This window comes from Microtus ochrogaster, chromosome 7 (assembly GCF_000317375.1).
Source record: "Microtus ochrogaster isolate Prairie Vole_2 chromosome 7, MicOch1.0, whole genome shotgun sequence".
Lineage (NCBI taxonomy): Eukaryota > Metazoa > Chordata > Mammalia > Rodentia > Cricetidae > Microtus > Microtus ochrogaster.
The window spans coordinates 48,438,565-48,457,308 of record NC_022014.1 but is presented as its reverse complement, the minus strand read 5'-3'; the positions used below and the strand labels follow the sequence as shown (position 1 = coordinate 48,457,308).

Below are 18,744 nucleotides of genomic sequence, written 5' to 3'. Positions count from 1 at the left end.
AAAAAAAAAAAAAATTACCAAGAATTTATTAATACCCCCCCCCCCAGGTTTCCCTTGTCAGGGAGGCAACACCTCTAACAAATCTCAGGATCAGCTACTAAAAAACCAAAGGCCCCAACTGACCAACAACTAACGTCATTTCCCTCGTTAAACAACTATTAATATTATCAGAGATTTAAAAAGGCTTAACAGGTTAAAACTGGAACTGTCAATAATATAGCAAGACTCTCGTTCTCACAAAATTCCAGGGTCCCCTAAAAAAGTAATACTTCTTATGCAACTCAATGAGCAGACCATATAGTTTACTGAAGCTTCCAAAGGCTTTTCAATTCACCATTCGAAAGCCATAGGATACTGTCAACTGAAGGGCGACTTATTTCCATATAAAAGCTCTAACCCTGCCTACAGCTCCGGACCTTCCACAGAGTAAGGATCCAATCAACATTTGCAGACTAAAGGAGGCCAGGCCTAAAGTGCCAGAACGCCCTACATCGTAGGCACCTCCAACGCGGGTCTTGTTACAAGATGAAGTTCTCAACAGTCGGTAATCAAGTTTGGGAGAAAAGCTTATCAGCAACTAAAGTTCTGCCTTTCCGGCCCCGACTTCACTCAAAGTTCCCACCGTAGTAACGTTTTCCCAAAGTACACGGCAGTGCCACTTCCCGAAGATGACAAGCGCCCAGCTCCCTGCCATGTTAGCCTCCTCCCAGGACCCAGACCCAGAAGTGGGGACGCCCGGGGAAATTTCACCGAGGCCCAATCCGCGCCGGGGGAGGCGTTTTCGGGAGAAAGGGCTGATGCGGCAGAAGTCTGCCGTACTCACCGCAACCGGGCGGCCGTGCTCCGGGCCGTCGGCTGCGTCCAGGCGCGCGGCCGCTGGGGCCGGGGCGGGGGTCGGAGCGGATGCCGGGGCCGGGGCCGGGGCGGAGGCGGGCGGCTGCCGGTGCTTGCCGGCGCGCTTGGCCTTGGCCTGGATGCAGCGCTGGTGCAGGGCGAAGGTGTGCTGGCGCTCGAGCTCCAGGCGCTCGGGAGACACGGCCTCGTAGCGGGCCTCACAGGTGCTGTGGTGGCGCCGGCACAGCTCGATGCGCCGGCGGAGGCGCTCCATGACCGCGCTGTGCCGCGGCAGCGCGAACTCCGCCATGGGGCAGGTGGGCAGCACCATGGGCCGCGGGCGGCGCGGGCCGGGCCCGAGCCTCTCGGCGCCGGGTGGCACTTCGGGCTCCTCCGCTTCTGGCGGCCCCGGTCCGCCTCACGGCCGCGCCATGCCCCGGCGGGCGGTGTAGCGGGTTCGGGCATGATGGTGGGTCTTCCTCCGACCCCGCTCGGCCCGACTCCAGGCCAGCGCACGCCGCCCGCCTCAGGCCTTGGCCTGTCCCCGGCACCCCTGCCCCATTGTTTTCCGCGCCGCTGCCGCCGCCATCTTAAAATTGTTTTCGGGGTTTTCGGAAGAGGGCGGGGCCTGGGCCGGCGAATCCTGCGTCACTGCTGATGGACAGCAGCTTTGTCCAACCAGACGAAACCCGCTGCCCGAGGGCGTGGGATCGAGCGCGTTCCGGAGGCTCGGGTATTTAAACTGAACACTCAGGCGAGAAGGGAAGGGAAGCCCCGAGGCGGGCTCAGTGCTGGAGAGTAGACTTGTGACTGACAGCAGCCTATCCAAGAGGAGCCACGTTTTCTCAACACCACCCCCTGAAGGCAGTCCCTTCCGGGTTCGCGAGGAAAGCGGGGTAAATCCGAGTGTGGTGGAAGCCGCCAGACCCAGATACCCAAAGCGGTCTATATTTTCATTCTTCCCAAACTATTCCGAGGTCATCTATTTCTGACCTAAGTCCTTACATGCAGCTCCATGATTGTTTGAGTGACCTGGTAGAGGTTTTCCCCTTTATAGCTGGCAGATTAGGAATCACTGTTACTGTCAGCAAAATTTCATAACTTGGAAGGGGGAAAATCACTCCTCAGCCTCACTAGCGGAAACCGGAGTTAATTCGATCCCCAGGGGTTTACACTTAAAATTGATCGGCATATAAAACTGAGTGACTCAAACTCCAACCCAAAGACACTAGGTTCCAGTGATACAACTAGCAAGCAAATGGACAAAGGAAACAAGCCGGGAAAGGACAAAAAATCCTCTTCTGGCCTTCGGGCATATACGCAGACAGAATATTGTATACATAATAAATATTTTAAAAACTCTTATTGGACATTGTCTGCCACAGGAGATGCTGCGAGGCTGCGCACTAGATGACACCATCAGCTCAAACATGTTACTCTTAACCTCTTACAAGGGTTCATAAAAGTTTTATTTTAAAAAGCTAACAGCCGCCGGGCGGTGGTGGCGCAAGCCTTTAATCCCAGCACTCAGGAGGCAGAGGCAGGCGGATCTCTGTGAGTTCGAGACCAGCCTGGTCTACAGAGTTAGTGCCAGGACAGGCTCCAAAGCCATAGTGAAACCCTGTCTCGAAAAAAACAAAAACAAAAACAAAACAAAACAAAAAGCTAACAGCCAAATGTAGTAGAAAAACAGGGATTTTAAGTTTTTTGGTAAAGGAAGTGAGCTACAAAGGTAAATGGTGTCTTACTTCTTACCAGTACCTAAATATTCCAATAACAATCAATCAAGTTAAACGAGCAATCTTTTAACTTTTTGTGTGCAGTGCTGAAGGGTTGAATCCAGGGCCTCAAGCATTACCACTTACTACACACCCAACCATGAAACTTTGAGACGTGTCAAGTACCCCAAATTAGCCTTAAAAGAATTGTCTAGCTGAGGCTGACCTTACTTATTCTGCTTCTGCATTCTGAGGGAAGGGATTACAGGATGCACTATTATGACCAGCTAGAAATACAAAGTTGTCTTCAAAACTCTAACTAGAAGCACTACATACACTGTGTAGAATGTATCAATTCAGGAAGCAATCAAAACTAAAACACAAAACATCTTTAGTATGACTTTCAATAATCTCAAATATGGAGCCAAAGCAAAGACTATTCCCCCACCCTTTTTGGTTTTTCAAGACAGGATTTCTCTGTGTAACAGACCTAGCTGTCCTGGTATAGAGCAGGCTGGCCTTGAACTCATAGAGATTTGCCTGCCTCTTGTCTCCTCAACACTGGGACTAAAGGTGTATGCCAAACTGGCACAAAGATTATTTTTTTATAAAAACATTCAAATAGTTTCCATACATCTTAAAAATTATTATCTTAGAAGGAGAGGGTGTAGTTTAATGGTAACACAGCAGTTCAAATCCCAGCCAGCACTGAAAGAAAAAAGTAAAAAAAAAAAAAAGGCTCCCTGTTTGAGCTGTTGTCCATTTTACACAATGAAATGACTAAACCATTACTGGACAGAGGAAGTTAAAAACAAGACTGAACCAAACTCTTCTATAGTAGCCAACAAAAAGATCAAACCATTATTCAAACAGTAAAACACATCTAAGGTTATCATAAAGTCCAGTCAAAAGCAGACTTAACACAGGGCTTTAATGTAACACCATGTAGTAACACGACAATCTGAAAGTGAAGAGTACTTTGTGGACAAGAAACGGAAGACCACAGCTGAAGGAGTGGGCATTTCACAACAACACAACAAGGAATCCAGCATAGAATATCAGAATGTAAGAGTTTATTATTATTATTCAGTGCCAGAGAAGAAAACCTATGGCGCTTTGCGCATGCTTGACAGTTCTACCTACTGAGCTATAACACCAGTCCAGTAAGTTTTTTGTAAGATGACTGCTGGTCATTCATTAATGTGTCAGACATTTAAGGAGGAAGAGGGTCCCAGAAAGGCAATGACACCACCAATGATATAAAAATATCTGTCATTTTACAGCCTGGGTGAAATAAAGTAGGCATGAAACATGTCAATGTGGAATGACTAAGCAGATAAACAGATTTCTAAAAAGCCATCATCACCATGTTTGCTTCAAAGAGAAACCTGCAGACATGTGTTCATTTCTTGCTAGTAACTGTTTATTTCACTCTATACAATTTGGTAACATCTGCTACATAGCTATGGTACCATGACCACAAACAACAGATGGAGATAAAGCACTGAACAGCAAGAAAAATGCATTCCACCCTCAAAAGAAATGAAATCAACCAGTGTTTAAAAAGACAACAAATAACACAGCCTTCATCCATTACAAATATATTTTCTTTCCCAGTATCTCCCCAATATAAACACTGTGGAGTGTTTATATATATTCAGTGCAAGGAACAGTATCATCGGTACAATTGGAACGCCTCTGGAGAAAGAATAAACTTGAAACATCTGTTTCTGAATACATTTCAGTGTGGTACAATGATATTATCATCACACCAGTGATGCGGGAGAGGCTCTTCTAGCACCCATCTGCATTCCACATGAAAAACAATTCTAAATTCACTTTAAAAAATTCTTCAAGCCACAATAAAAAAAATTTTGAACAGGACTGCTTTATTGTGTGAATTTTAAGACACAACTGTTACATGAACTGCAAATGAAGATTTTAAATATCCTACAAAAGTCAAATAACTCATGCTATGTGTCAATTCTCCCATAAACACTTTTAGCCTATGTTCAATTACAGTTAATTCTGAATTGGCCCACCTCTGGATTAGACTTTCTAAAGTCTACACAGAGTAAAAGAAATAGACACTAATGAAGTCTATAATCTATCCTGTAGTTGGACCCTGGAAAGGTATGGGCCTGCTTAAAATAAGAAACAGATAAGTAAAGCTAACACTATGCAGAGCTTATAATTTTCAGCAACGGACTGCAAGCTGCACTGTGAAGAAAATGCATAGCAGAGAAAGCTGGGGACTGAGAAGACCCGTGAGTAAAAGTGTCAACACAGTGGAACAAGTGATGAAATTGTCTACTGAGGCACAACCAGCATTTCTTAAAAAGCCTTGAGTTCCAGAGGTCACGCGCTGTCTGGCCTCCTGTGTGGGAAGTGCAGTGTGAACTGCTGCATTAAGCCAGCTCCTCTCCTCTGCAAAGCTGGCTGTGAATGGAGCAGTCCCAAGGACAACACAACACTGCACTTTATGATCTGACCAAACACCAAGTGAAAAATCTCCTTTTAGTTCTTTTTGGGTCTATTCAATACAACTCAAAGGGAACTTTAATATAAATTTGGGCTTCTATCCAATTCTTCTCTTATATCCTTAGGAGGAATTAAGCAATGGAAGCACACAAAACAAGATTATAATCACAAATGACTGCATTTGAACGTGATTACAATTTTAGGGACAGAGAGACACATGAATGTTTTAATACCAAACTTAAAAAAAATTGTTATAAAAACTGCAATTCATTTCCCCTAGCATTCCTAATGTTGGTGTTATTTCTGCATGAACAGATTAATATATTAAATTAAGCCAAGATTTTAAACTGGCAAAAATTCTATCAAAAAGAAAAAAAAAAAAACAACCCAGAAAAAAAAAAGGAATAAAGGGGGTGGGGGAGAAACCCAAAGATTTTAAAAACATCAAAACAAAAACACAAGTTAGTTGCTTCATGTTACATTTCACAACCATTATTATGTTAAATGTTCTTTTCTACAGAAATAGGGTCCTTTACAACTGCAATTATTTACTGCTAGATGTTTAAAATTACAGACTAGTATCCACTGGAACCTGTAGATGGTGGCATCTTGAGGTTTTCTGAGTTCCCACCTAAGGTATACCAGGCCCTCTCCTAGGACCATACTTGCAGGGGGAAGGGAGGGAGGAAATCACAGATCAAGTTCTTAAGATTGTTTCACTCTCTTCGTGGCTTTCTGTTTCTTGGTGATCTGTTCAAAATTTCATCCTCCTATTTAGATGGAAAAGAAGAGAAGTTCACCATATAATTAGCATATTTAAAAAAACAAACTTCTTGCCAAATTTCCATAACCATTTAACTCATAATTGGGGGAAAAACAGTATATTGTTTAAAAAGTATATTGTTTTTGGTATTGGGATTACAGGCATCCAATTTTATTCTTTTTTCCAAAAGCATGTACTTTCCTCAAACCTAACAACATTTTCTTTCATTTGGGAGAGGCATTATTTATTTTTATTTTAAGAGTATTTGCCTGGATGTGTATCCACTTTGCATACCTGGTACCCTTGGAGCCAGAAGAGGGCACTAGATTCCTTTGGGAGTAGAGTTACAGACAGTTGTAAGCCATCATGTGAGTGCCAACAACTGAACCCAGGTGCTCTCAAGAGCACCTACAGTGCCACATAAAATAAGTAGGGTGGAACATGCACCTATAATACCAGGCATGAAGGCAGAAAGGTCAGAAGTTCAGTATTATCCTTGACTACGGAGTTCAATGTCAGCATGGGCTATATGAAACCCTATCTCAAAAAGTTTAAAATGTAGTGGTATGCAAGAAATACCTTTGAGGAGACACCGAGGAGACATAAATGTCACAGGACTGTTAAACTCAATACTCCCCTCTCACAAAGCATATCTTTCTTTCCCAACTTCTACATATCACAAATAAATAAATAAATAAAATGAAGTTTCCACACAGAAAAATACCTTTTGAGATCAAATAAAATCCACTGGCATCTTCAAGCACTTGCACTCACACACACACCCCCCACACTAATTTTTTAAAAAAACCATTTAATAAATACACTCTCAGCTTAGATGGCTGGAGTAATGTATTAGCCCCCTTTACCTCTGCTGTAGGTTTTCTATCTTCCTCATCTTGACTGCCACTGCCACCATCTTCTTCAGCATCACTTTTCTGTTTCTCTTCTAAGACAGAAAATAAAACAATTGAACAAACCTTCCATCTGGCTTTGACAACAATGAGCATAAAAATAATCTGTCCTGTAATATGTTGTTAGTCAGGATTTAGGATAGAGTTCTCAGCACCACTCACCAAGTTTCTCTTCTTCTTCCTCTTCATCCCCCTTGTTCTTCTCTTCTTCCTTCCCTTCTTCCTCCTTCACATCTGGCTGGGGCGCATCCGTCTTCTTGTACTCCATAGCACTGGACTGTTTCTGAAATGTTACCAAGTGCAAGAACCATGTTTATGCCATCACAAACGTATTACCCCTCAACTCCTAAATGCTGTGGGTAAAATGTGTCCAAGGCTGTGGACAGGGTAGATATGCAGAAATGTGAAAGATATAATTCTAATTCATTTTTTTATGGGAGGGAAAATGAGGGAAGCAGAGCGAGAGCGGTACCAAAATAAAATAAACAATAAGAATAAAGGTTCAGGCAGGAAGTCCAGGCCTAGCTTGTCAAGCTGACTCAGACACAGATACTCCCAAGAGTGGTGAAGGTAAGGTTGGAAAGAGACCTTTGAATCTGACAGAGTGCCATATATGCAGGTCCAATTCTAAGTTACAAGACAGTGTGTAACAAGGTCTGAATAAGAAAAACACTGAAGCTTTAAAATCTGCATGTACAGTTTAAAGAAGTATTGCTTTGAGAGAGTGAAAGCACGGAGGGAGAGATGCATGAATAACCACAGGTCAAATAACAAAAGATAAGAATAAAATAACATCAGGAGAAAAACTGACTTGTGCCCAAATGGCTGATCTCATATCTAAGTTGTTCCTTTTTTCTCTAAAAGGAACATTAAGAACAGTAGAACAGAGTGACAAACCCTGTCATCTGAGCACAATGCACACTGAGAAATGGTGGCTAAGGTTTTACAAGTCAATACAACCATGGTCTACTTGCTAGAGAGGAGAGCAGGCAAGGAGGACTAGGTACCAGCCCTGCCCAGTGTCCCTACATCCTATCCCCAGGTTTGCCGATATGTCCTGATTGTGCAGAATAAAATGCTCACTCCATTAGTAGGGTGCTATTTTGAGTTGAATGCTGTTGTTTGTCACACTCAAGGGTTTTAAATAATTTTAAATAAAGGTTTCTATTTTACTTTTTTTACTCTTATTTAAGGTGGTCAGAGGACCTGTGCTAGAGCAGCCTCCTTTGAAGTCTGGCAGAGATAGAAGTGTCACCTCCCGTGGCTCAAACCCAAAAGTAAACTTGTTTAAAAAAAAAAAGTCAATGCAAAATAATAATCAAGTACTTATCAAACAGCTACTAAAGAAAATCTCAGTTAATACAATGTTAGTTATTTTTCATTAACATCAAAAGAGCTCGTTCTAAAAGTAGCTCTAAGGGGGCATCCTACCTTTCCAGAACAGCAGAAGAGGATCACAAGGAACACTGGCAAAGCTACAGTCAGAATGTAGACCACCCAGAGCCATGGACGTTCTTCAGCTGCCTCCAGCATCTGTCCCACTACACCTGGCTGAAAAACAAAACATAATTCAGAAAACTGGCTTCTGATACCAAATACAGGCCAGACTGATTGTTCCATGTTTACTCAAGGCATGGTGTACAACTTAAGTTGTTTCCTTTTCAAAGTCAAACTAAGATACACATAAGGAAAATAGAAAAAAAGCCCCCATTTTCCTGTCTTGCCATCATGAGGTTTCACCTTCATAGACACAGCAAAAGGTGGCTTGTAATAACTGCACAAAGGTCCCTTACTCAGGAAACAGAGATGAAGAATGTAATGTCTTCATACCAGCTCTCTGGCCCTTCAAATCCTTGAAATACTTGAAAATTCCATACAAGGAGTAAACAAAGATTCAGCAATGTTAATGCATTAAAGCATACTTAAATGGTAAACACGCATGCACACACACTGCACACACATGCAGGACTCTAAAGCCAAATATGAGACTAATAGAATCAGGTCTAAATACTAAAAAAAACAAAAAAAACAAAAAACTCTGCTTTTCACCAAGCGATCAGTTCCCCCCAGAAGCAGATACAAATGCACAGTAATAAACACTCACTGACCTCAGAAGCCCCATCAGCAGCTTTCTTCAGGCCCCACCCATCATTGGCCCAATCGTCAACTACTCTGCGGTCACCACTAATAATAAAGTTGTCAAAAAAAATGTCGGAAGTCATGGACCAGAGCTCCAAGCCAATAGCACTGAAAGGAGTCATCTTAAAAGGTTCCAGGTCTTCAAAGAAATCTGGATTTGGTATTTTCCTTGGTTTCCAGACTCCCTAGTTTTTGGGTTTTTTTTTTGGGGGGTGGAGGGGGGGAGAAAAAAAGAAGTTTCAAAACATCATTTCAGATAAAAATAAAAAAGAAAATCTGTAAGACTCATTTTGCATGTTCAATGGAGAGAGATAACCATTAACTTTATCAAATTTAAACAGCAGAACAATAAACGCTAATGATGTTTTTATATTCTGATTTCTGGATTCCACTTAATTTAATTTCCAACCTCCAGATCTTGTTCTGAACAAACCCATGGTGGCTCTGTGCAGCCCACTCCACCCTACCAAGTGTTGGTGGAGCGTAGTCAGTAAAGCTGTTTCCCAGAGGTGATTTAAATAAAACTTATAGACTTCAACTGTAATTTACCTCTAAATAATAACTAAAAAAGTACTGACTACAAATATCCTGATACATGTGTAACAATGGTTTTAGCTGTGATGACTCTCAGTGAGAGTACAGAGCTTGCCTAGCATGCATGAGACGCTGGCTTCACTCTCAATACTAATCCTCAACAAAACAACCCACTAGGTGGCTGTCTACAGAATAATTGTTAAATATCAACTTGGTTTGGTTTTGTTAAATAAGGTTTCACAAAGCCCAGGACAGCCTCAAACTACTCCTGATTCTCTTAATTATACCTGAAGTTGACCTTCAACTCCTGGTCCTCATACCAATAACCAAGTGTTAGAATTATAGGAATGTATTGACATATCCAAACATCTAAATGGCAAGCTGAAGTACAATTTTTATTTCATCTTGGTTATCTAAATGTACAACTAAAACCATTTTACAATAGAAAAGCATACACAGTATATGTATACAGATGTAGCTAGCTATACCTTACATCTTAAAGTGTAAGTGGAAATGATTATAGTTTTCTTTGCTTGGAAACTGAAGCCAAATAAAGATCTGAATAGATACATTCCCAGAATACAATTGGGGGGGCTGGAGAGATGGCTCAGTGGTTAAGAGCATTGCCTGCTCTTCCAAAGGTCCTGAGTTCAATTCCCAGCAACCACATGGTGGCTCACAACCATCTGTAATGAGGTCTGGTGCCCTCTTCTGGCCTGCAAGCATACACACAAACAGAATATTGTATACATAATAAGTAAATAAATAAATATTTAAAAAAAAAACAGAATACAACTGGGGCTTCACAACTGCACTATACATATTCCAATCACTTCAAGTGCACCTGTCTTTTGGCAGGTGAGGAAAACCAATGAGACCAAGCAATGGGCTGACTTTACATAGTAAGATCCAATACCCATTACAATTCTCTTATAGCCAATCTAACATCTGGATCCTGTGGCTCAAATAACCCTGACACTTGACAATAGGGCATGTAAGTTCTTCTACCCCACACTTATTCATTTATTTATATACTTATGTTTATAGTTTTTAGGGCAAGGTTTCTGCTTCTGCCTTCCCAAATGCTGGGATTAAAGGTATTAAAGGCATGCACCACCTCTGCTTGGCTTCTACTTTCATTTTTAAACAAAGGTTACATTGCAATTGTGAACACTTTTCGCTGCTGTTTTAGGTTTTATGTTTAGCCTATTATCCAACTGTCTCTTATATTTACTTTCTCTTCTTGATTCAGCATCTTGAATACAGTCATCAAACCTGCTACCTTCACTACTGCTCAAGCTTCTACCCAGACAGAAACAAATTAATAAAACAACTAAATCATCAAGAGGCACAAACCTGGTAGTTAGGATTGTCAATCATGGGAGGTTTCCATTTACCCTTATAATTGGGGTTGTCAATCATAGGTCGTTTCCAGACACCACACCCAGGGGCTGACTCACATTTCGGGTTGGCAATCTGAGGAGCCTCCCACTCTCCATCCATATCCTCATCCCTGTGGAGGTACAAACAAGTTACAAGTGAAGAGCCAGCCCTATGCTCTCAAGATGCTGCTGGAGCTGTCTGTATCAGCAGCAAACTACAGAACAGTAATCTCATTTCTCATTTCCAGTAGCAATAATTTTTCATAAAAGATCAACTTTGTTTTTACACAATGAAATTTAGCATAAAGTTTGTAGGTCTCTAATAAACTTTGTTATTTGGCTGTGCTTATTGCCTTTTGGGGGTGGGGTGGGGAGGATTTTTCTGTGTAGTCCCGGCTGTTGAGGAATTCTCTGTAGATCAGGCTGGCCTTGAACTCAAAAGCTCTGCCTGCCTCTGAGTGCTGAGATTACAGTGTGCACCAACACATCTGGGTTCTTTTCTTTTCCCTTGCTTCCTTTTGTGTGTGTGTGTGCATGCATGTGCACACATGCATTTACTATTTTATTTATTTACTCGTGTTTTTCCAAGACAGAAGGTTTCTATGTATAACAGACAACTCTGGCTGTCCTGGAACTGACTTTATAGGCCAAGCTGACCTCAAATCTCTATCTGCCTGCCTCTGCCTCCCCAGTGCTGTGATCAAAAGTTTACAATATCATGTCCATAGCTATTGTTTTTAATTTAAAACAAAACAACAGGTAATTCTAAAAGCAAACTCAAATGCTCACCAATCCTCTGGTTTTTCCGCATCGGGGTCTGGGATATAGTCAGACTCATCATCTAGCCAGCCTTCAGGCTTTATGGCCTCTTCATCTGGAATTTTAGCAGGGGCATCTTCATCCCTTAAACAAAACAGAAAACATCAGCTATGACAACACTGGCCAGAGAAGCAAAGCAGTCAATGTTGTCTCTTAGAAAACTGAACTAATTTAACCTAGAAAATATTTGTAAATCATGTATCTGAACCTACTGAAACTCAACTGAAGACAGCAGCCAAGGATCATGTACACATTTCTGTACTGGAACTATAGGAATAATCAAGAGCCAGAGGAGGCCGGGCAGTGGTGGCGCACGCCTTTAATCCCAGCACTCGGGAGGCAGAGGCAGAGGCAGGCGGAGAAACCCTGTCTCGAAAAACCAAAAAAAAAGTCAGAGGAAAAGATGCACAACATACAAATAAACACAAATTTAAAATTAGCTGGGTGTGGTTGTGCACACCTATAATTCAAGCACTTGGGTGGCAGAAAGATCCCTCTTAGTTTGAGGCCACCCTGGTCTATATAGGTTCCAGGTCACCTAGGGTTATATGATAAGATTCTGTCTCAAAAATAAATTTCAAGAAATATTTTTATTAAACAAATAAACCCAAAATACCGAAAAAAACAAAAACAAACAAAAACATGAGAGCTGCAGAGATGGCTCACTGGTTAAGAACACTGGCTGTTTTTCCAGAGGACCCGGGTTTAATTCCCAGCACCCACAAAGCAGCTCAAAACTGTCTGTATCTTCAATTGTATCTTCAATTCTAGGGAACCTGACACCTTCAAATAGGCAAAACATCAATGCACATAAAAAGAAAATATCAATTATAAAATTCAGAATATTAGCTTTAAATGTGGATGTAGTGGAGTATCACCCAGTAACACAGCACATTTAGTAAGTATGTGAAGACCCTGGGTTCAATTCCTAGCATAAGAACTCAATAAAAACCAGTAGGAAAGAAGCACTGAAATGGCTGCATCAAGACACTGCCATAAGCCAACTCTGTCAGTGCAAAGAAACCACAACAATTTTAGCATCCTGTAGTTTATAAAATGGTGAGAGATAATTTATATTATCACTACTGGATTCTTTCCCGCCACAGTAATTGGTACTCTTCTCCCCTATAATATTGCATAAATTCCCCCTTCTCTTCTTGCAATGGACACAAGGTCTTACTTTGTAGCTCAAACTAGCTTCTGTTAGGATTCAGGCATTATACTGGCCTGCCTTCTGTCAGTTTGCAGGATGTGTTCACTGGCATTCAGGCAAATACCTAACCCAGGGGCCTTACAGCTGTCATGCATTGCGTGACCACGCCATGTGGCTGCATATGGATCTGTATGCATGGAAAAAGGGTCCCTTACAAGCAATTTCCACCTGCTCCTCACTCTTACTCACCATTCCTAGTTGACTGTCACACCCCCTTCACCTCCCTCAATAAACTCCTACATGGGTTTATTGTATATTATGTTTCATTCTCTCTCTGCCACTGCTCGACAACTACAGCTTTACCTTACAATATTTCTTTTGCCTTAGCCTCCTGAATGCTCAGATTACAGATTATTTAAACAATCAGATTTCATTCAACCAACATTTAGATGTTCAAGCTATGTGGAATACACATAATATTTGCTAATACTCAATGATGGAGCGTCAAGATTTACCAGTCATCTGGCTTGACAGCATCTGGATCTGGTATTTTGGCCCTTTCATCCCAGTCTGCAGGCTTCCGGTCTTCTGGGTCCTCAATTTCACGTGAAGGGTTTACAGCAGGAGTCATGTCATTTAGCAGATTTCCACTGTTCACAACAGACTGGTCAACTAATATTTCAAAACTATTGTCTGGGTTCAAGACTGAAAAGAAGTTTAAATGCAATTAAAAATATTGACTTAACCACTCATCCCAACATTTCCATCAATCCAACACAACAGATCATGTTTTCTAGAGAAAGAACCAGTGAGTAGTCATGGACAAAGAGCTCAGGGTACTGGGGTCAGAGTGTCAGTCAACAAAGCCTAGTTCTTAAGAGCCTGGAGGCCTCAATGCCATTTTCTTGAGGTCCTAGAAATTACAAATGATAATTTAATAAGGTATTTTTTTCCCTCCAATCTGGAGGATCAACCCTATGGTCTTGTACACACTAGACAAGCATTCTTACCCTGGAGCTATCAAATAGTTGAAAAACTATTTAATAATAATAATAATAGTATTTATCAATTTAATAATAGTAATTATTATTATTATTTAACTATTAAGATAGTTAAAGGAGCTGGATTAATAGTTCAGTGGTTAAGAGAGCTCTTACTGCTCTACCAGTGGACCAGCATCCAATCCCAATATCTACATGGCTGCTCACAAACTTCTATAACTTCAGTAGCAAAGGATATGACAACATTTTCTGGTTTCTATGGGCACTATGCACACATATGGTGCATAAACATTCATTGAAGAAAAACACCCATACACATAAATGATAATTAAAAATAATTAAGGGGCTGGAGAGATTATTCAGTGGATAAAAATTTTGGTTGCTCTTCCAAAGGACCCAGGTTTGGTTCATGACACCGACATAGTAAGGTAGCTGACAACCATCTGTAACTTCAGTTCCAGGTCTAGTCAACACCCTCTTTTGAGCTCTGAGGGCACAGCATGCACATGATGTACATACATACACACAGGCAAAACACCCATAAACATAAAACTTAAAAAAGTTGGAAAATTTATGATACCAGGTCAGACATGGTAGTGCATTTCTCTAAGACTAGCACATGCTAGACAACCCAGGTTTGAGGCTAGGATAGGTTATGTAGCAAGACTCTGTCTCAAAAAACAATAAAAAAAAAAAACAAAAAAAAACTTGTTGGGCATGGTGGCACACTCCTATGATCTTAGCACCTGGGTGATAGAAGCAGAGTCAAAGTCATTCTCAGCTACCCAGGAAGTCTGAGGTCAGCTGGCCAGGTAATGGCATGTGCCTTTAATCCTAACATTTGGGAGGCAGAGACATCTGGATCTCTGTGAGTCTGAGGGCAGGCTGGTCTACATAATGAGTTCCCACACAGCTAGAGCTACACAGTGAGACACAGTCTCAAAACAACCACAACAAAAAGAAATGAAGGAAGGAAGGAAGAAAGGAAGGGCTGGTGAAATGGCATATCAGCATATAAAGGCGCTTGCTACACAATCCAATTAGATCCCAATAACCCACATTAGGGCTGGAAAGAAAACAATCAACCACAACCCACAAAGGTCTTCTTCACTGACAGAATCCAGAAAAATGGCTCAGTGGTTAAGAGCAGTATTTGGGAGGCAGAGGCAGGAGGATCTCTGAATTTTAGGACAGCCTGAGATCCACAGGAAATTACTGTCTCAAACACCAAAAACAATTCTTTTTCTCAGATTGTAAAAATATCATAACTTGTTGATTGATGTAGTGAAGAAATCTTAACTCCTATTGCTATATAAAGGAACAGAAGACAATCTGCTCTACAACTTTGCAGTTCAAATGCTTACATGCAACACATTACACATGAAAAAGAAACTAGCTCACCTACAGGTAATAAATATTGGAAAGCTAATATTTCATTGTAATTTTTAATATAATAATTCAGGAAGTTTTCAGTCATTATTAGTTCTAGTGCAACTTCAGGTACAACTGGAAACTTCCAGTCTTAATTGGCCAGTACCCATGAAGGGAGCTCTTAAAACTGACCTCACTTTTTTCCTTCTCAGCACACTGGCCCCGGACCCTCAGCACAGTCTTTCATATTCTTGGTATTAGCACATATTTTCTTTCTGCACTAAACCTGTGACCATGGAAGTTATTTTACACACATGACATCGAGACCTTCTCAGTCACCATACATTTTCTCCTCTCCATCAAATTCTCCTTTGAGCCCATAAGCAGTTCAGTAGTTTCCTGGTGAGTGGGAGCATGGTCTGTTATCCACTTTGATTGGAAGGTAATAGACAGGGTCTTTCCCAAAGACCTTTTATACAGAAACAGCTTAATTGTAAGCATTAGTAGTCTTCAAGTCTGCAAACTTCACATTAACCAGATGATAAGTACACAATGTCTTATACTCCCAACAGCTGGTTTTTCTTACTTAATGTGTAAAGATGTGTTTTCTTGTCAGTGAAATAGGTCTTCAGATCTGCATCTGGCCTCTTAGCATGCTTTTCTTCATATACACCTGTCTTGGGGTTTTTGTGGCGAAAGATGAAGTGCAGTTTGTAGTCCTCTCCACATTTATCTGGACCAAACATAATAGTATAGGGAGTCTTGTCGTGGAACTGATCCTTAAGACACAAAGGTGGAGTGGTTTAACAACTCTAGTCAAAATACTCAAAAAGCAATCTTTGAAAAGTATATAATACTTCCTCATCATAAAACTCCATACAAGGGGTAGAGAGATGGCTTAGAGGTGAAGAGCATTGGCTGCTCTTCCAGAATACAGGTTCAATTCCCAGCACCCATATAGCATCTCACAACTGTCTGTAATCCAACTCAGTAATTTGACACCTTCATACAGGTAAAACACCAATGCAGGGGGCTGGAGAGATGGCTCAGTGGTTAAAAGCATTGCCTGCTCTTCCAAAGGTCCTGAGTTCAATTCCCGGCAACCACATGGTGGCTCTCAACCATCTGTACTGAGATCTGGTGCCCTCTGGCGTGTGGGCATACACCAAGGCAGAATGTTGTACAAATAATTAATAAATAAATCTTAAAAAAAAAAAAACAAAAAAAGCCACCAATGCACTAAAAACATAAAAAAAAATTCCATACAAATTAGCCTATTAAAGAAAACCTCAAGTTTTACAGAGCTTGTTTCGATACAAACGAAAAAAAAAAAAACAACTAGTAATCACCACAAATATTAAAATGCTGAAGAAAACAAAGTTACATGCATACAAGTTTGTTTCAAAAACAAGAAATAAGTGTGAGAAAACAGAAAATTGCCAGGTCATGGCTTTAATCCCTAAGGAAGAGGCAGGTGGATCTCTGGGAGAGTTCAAAAGGCCTGCTATATCTACACAGCAAGTTCCAAGTCTGCCAGGGATACACAGTGAGATCCTATGTCAAAATAAATAAAATCACAAAACAAACAAACAAACAAAAAAACCCTAAAGATTCCAGTTAATAAACCAGAGATAAAATACAGCTAGAACTTCAACAGTTACCTTTTCAAGTCACAAGCCCATCAGTATCAAGCCTCCATGCTCAACAGCAGAACAGCCTTTATTTTCAGAGGTCTTACAAACTTTTCTTTTTTTAAGTGATGGAAATTGAACCCAGGGCCCTATGGTAGGTCCCTACCCTACCATTGAGCTCTTAAAACAAATTTTACATAAGCAGACAGAGTACCTACCAAGTTGAGTTCTGAGGTCTTGGAAAGCAGCTTCACATAGGCTCCACCACACTCTATTCCATTCTGAAAATTAACCTCATACCTAGTTTCAGAGAGAAAAGCAAAAAATTTCCTTGGCATTTTGAAAGAATTTCCTAATTGATTCCTCCCCAGCCTGGTCATGTTTTATCACAGGTCATATGATTAGCTCCACACAAAGGATTTGATCCTCTACTGTTTTCATGTGGCCACTCAAACATTAAAAAAAAAAAAATCCAGACATTTGCTTGCTACCAAGAGGGTAAACAATCGGGCTGCTTTGAAGTAACTTGCTAAGCAGTTAAAAACAAACCACTCAACATGTTCAACTTTACACAAAATTCCTATTGTAAACAATTCATGGGTTTTTTAGTGTATGTTAAGTTTTAAATCATCAACTGAGATTACAGTTTCTAAATAAACTCTATCAAGTAGGCACTGAACTTACTGAACAATGAGAGGCTTTGTATCAAACAGGAAGGGTTTGTTCAGTTTAGCAGAGATGGCATGATGCTTGGCCCGAGACATCAGTATAAGTCCTTTATCACCTGGAAGCTTTGTGTCCTTCATTTCATCTACCTCCCACTTTCCTAAAAGACAATACAAAAAGGTTTTCCACTGTTACCCATACCATTTAAAGTCTTTAAAATGGTAATAACCTAAATTCCAGGCCCTATAAGTATCACAATGATCAATGTTTATTTACCATTATAATTACCTGTAAGCTGAGTTACTATAGAGTGCATGTGTATCTGTCAAATGGTAGCACATGGTTTGGAAATAACTGTAACTTATTCATTATACCTAAAGAAGAACTTCCATTTCTAACACGGTAATTAAATAGGTCTGTTTCTATCACATACAAAGCCAGATACAAAGATAGTATAATTCCTAAGGGAAAAAATCTGAAAGTATCTCCTTTTTAAACTATTTTCAGCAAGGCAAGATGGCACAAGTTTTTACTCTCAGCTCTTAGTAGGCAGAGGTAGGAATTGAGTTTTAGGCCAGCTTGGTCTACAGAACATGTTCCAAGACAGCTAAGAACACAGAGAGAAACCCTGTCTCAAAAATAAATAATTTTTCAGCTGTGCATGAATAAAGGCACAGCCTTTAATCACAGAACTTGGGAGGCAGATGTAAAATCTATGAGTTGGAGGAAAGCTTGCTCTACACAGAAGGTTTGAATTGAGCCAAGTCTTAACCTGAATAAGGAGGACACCAATAGACATGCCAGTTCCAAGAGGGAAACCCTTAGACAACTATAAACAATTTCAGAGTGTTGAGTGGGAGAAATAGTCTTCCTAGGAACAGCTCCCAAATTGGTTACCAAGTGGTTAGCCCTGAAATCATATACATGCAAATACCTTTGTATACAAAATGAGCAGGTTGTATTTATATACTTAGGGGAAAATATGTAATAAAAATAAAGGCCATGAATTTGAACGAGAGTAGTGGGGTGCATGGGAAGGGTTAGAGGAAGGAAAGAGGGAAAATAATGTTTTAATCTCAGAGATAAAATAGTTTTAAAAGTAAAACAAAATATTGTTTTTATTTCTGTTTGTAAGTGTGTCTATTATGTGAATACCCATGGAGTGTTTATAACCAATCCCTAGAGCTTGAGTTACAGGTGGTTGTCAGCCACTAACACAGGTGATGGGAACCAAACATGGCTCTAGAAAGCAATATATGCTCTTGATTGCTGAACTCTAGCCCCAAGCATCTTTTTTTTTTTTTTTTTTTTTTTTTTTTTTTTTTTTTTTTTTTTTTTTTT

General features: G+C 40.6%; 2 protein-coding genes across 4 annotated transcripts in view; both read right to left on the bottom strand.

The window, feature by feature from the left end:
- The window catches only part of Maml1 (mastermind like transcriptional coactivator 1), a 37,926-nt gene extending 36,612 nt beyond the window's left edge, over nucleotides 1-1,314 (bottom strand). Inside the window, exon 1 of the mRNA XM_005350153.3 lies at nucleotides 824-1,314. Within this exon, the coding sequence (XP_005350210.1) occupies nucleotides 824-1,165 (342 nt within the window). The 5' untranslated portion in view covers nucleotides 1,166-1,314. The remainder of the gene's footprint in view (nucleotides 1-823) is intronic.
- A 2,289-nt stretch (nucleotides 1,315-3,603) lies between these two features.
- The window catches only part of Canx (calnexin), a 35,567-nt gene continuing 20,426 nt past the window's right edge, over nucleotides 3,604-18,744 (bottom strand). For all 3 annotated transcript variants that reach the window (XM_026780245.1, XM_005350151.2, XM_013347263.2), the window contains 11 exons: nucleotides 17,422-17,563; nucleotides 16,956-17,037; nucleotides 15,693-15,885; nucleotides 13,250-13,439; nucleotides 11,552-11,665; nucleotides 10,737-10,893; nucleotides 8,816-9,031; nucleotides 8,139-8,258; nucleotides 6,870-6,990; nucleotides 6,663-6,742; nucleotides 3,604-5,803 (listed from right to left, as the gene is read on the bottom strand). In XM_026780245.1, the coding sequence (XP_026636046.1) occupies nucleotides 5,750-5,803; nucleotides 6,663-6,742; nucleotides 6,870-6,990; nucleotides 8,139-8,258; nucleotides 8,816-9,031; nucleotides 10,737-10,893; nucleotides 11,552-11,665; nucleotides 13,250-13,439; nucleotides 15,693-15,885; nucleotides 16,956-17,037; nucleotides 17,422-17,563 (1,469 nt within the window). In that variant the 3' untranslated portion in view covers nucleotides 3,604-5,749. The remainder of the gene's footprint in view (nucleotides 5,804-6,662; nucleotides 6,743-6,869; nucleotides 6,991-8,138; nucleotides 8,259-8,815; nucleotides 9,032-10,736; nucleotides 10,894-11,551; nucleotides 11,666-13,249; nucleotides 13,440-15,692; nucleotides 15,886-16,955; nucleotides 17,038-17,421; nucleotides 17,564-18,744) is intronic.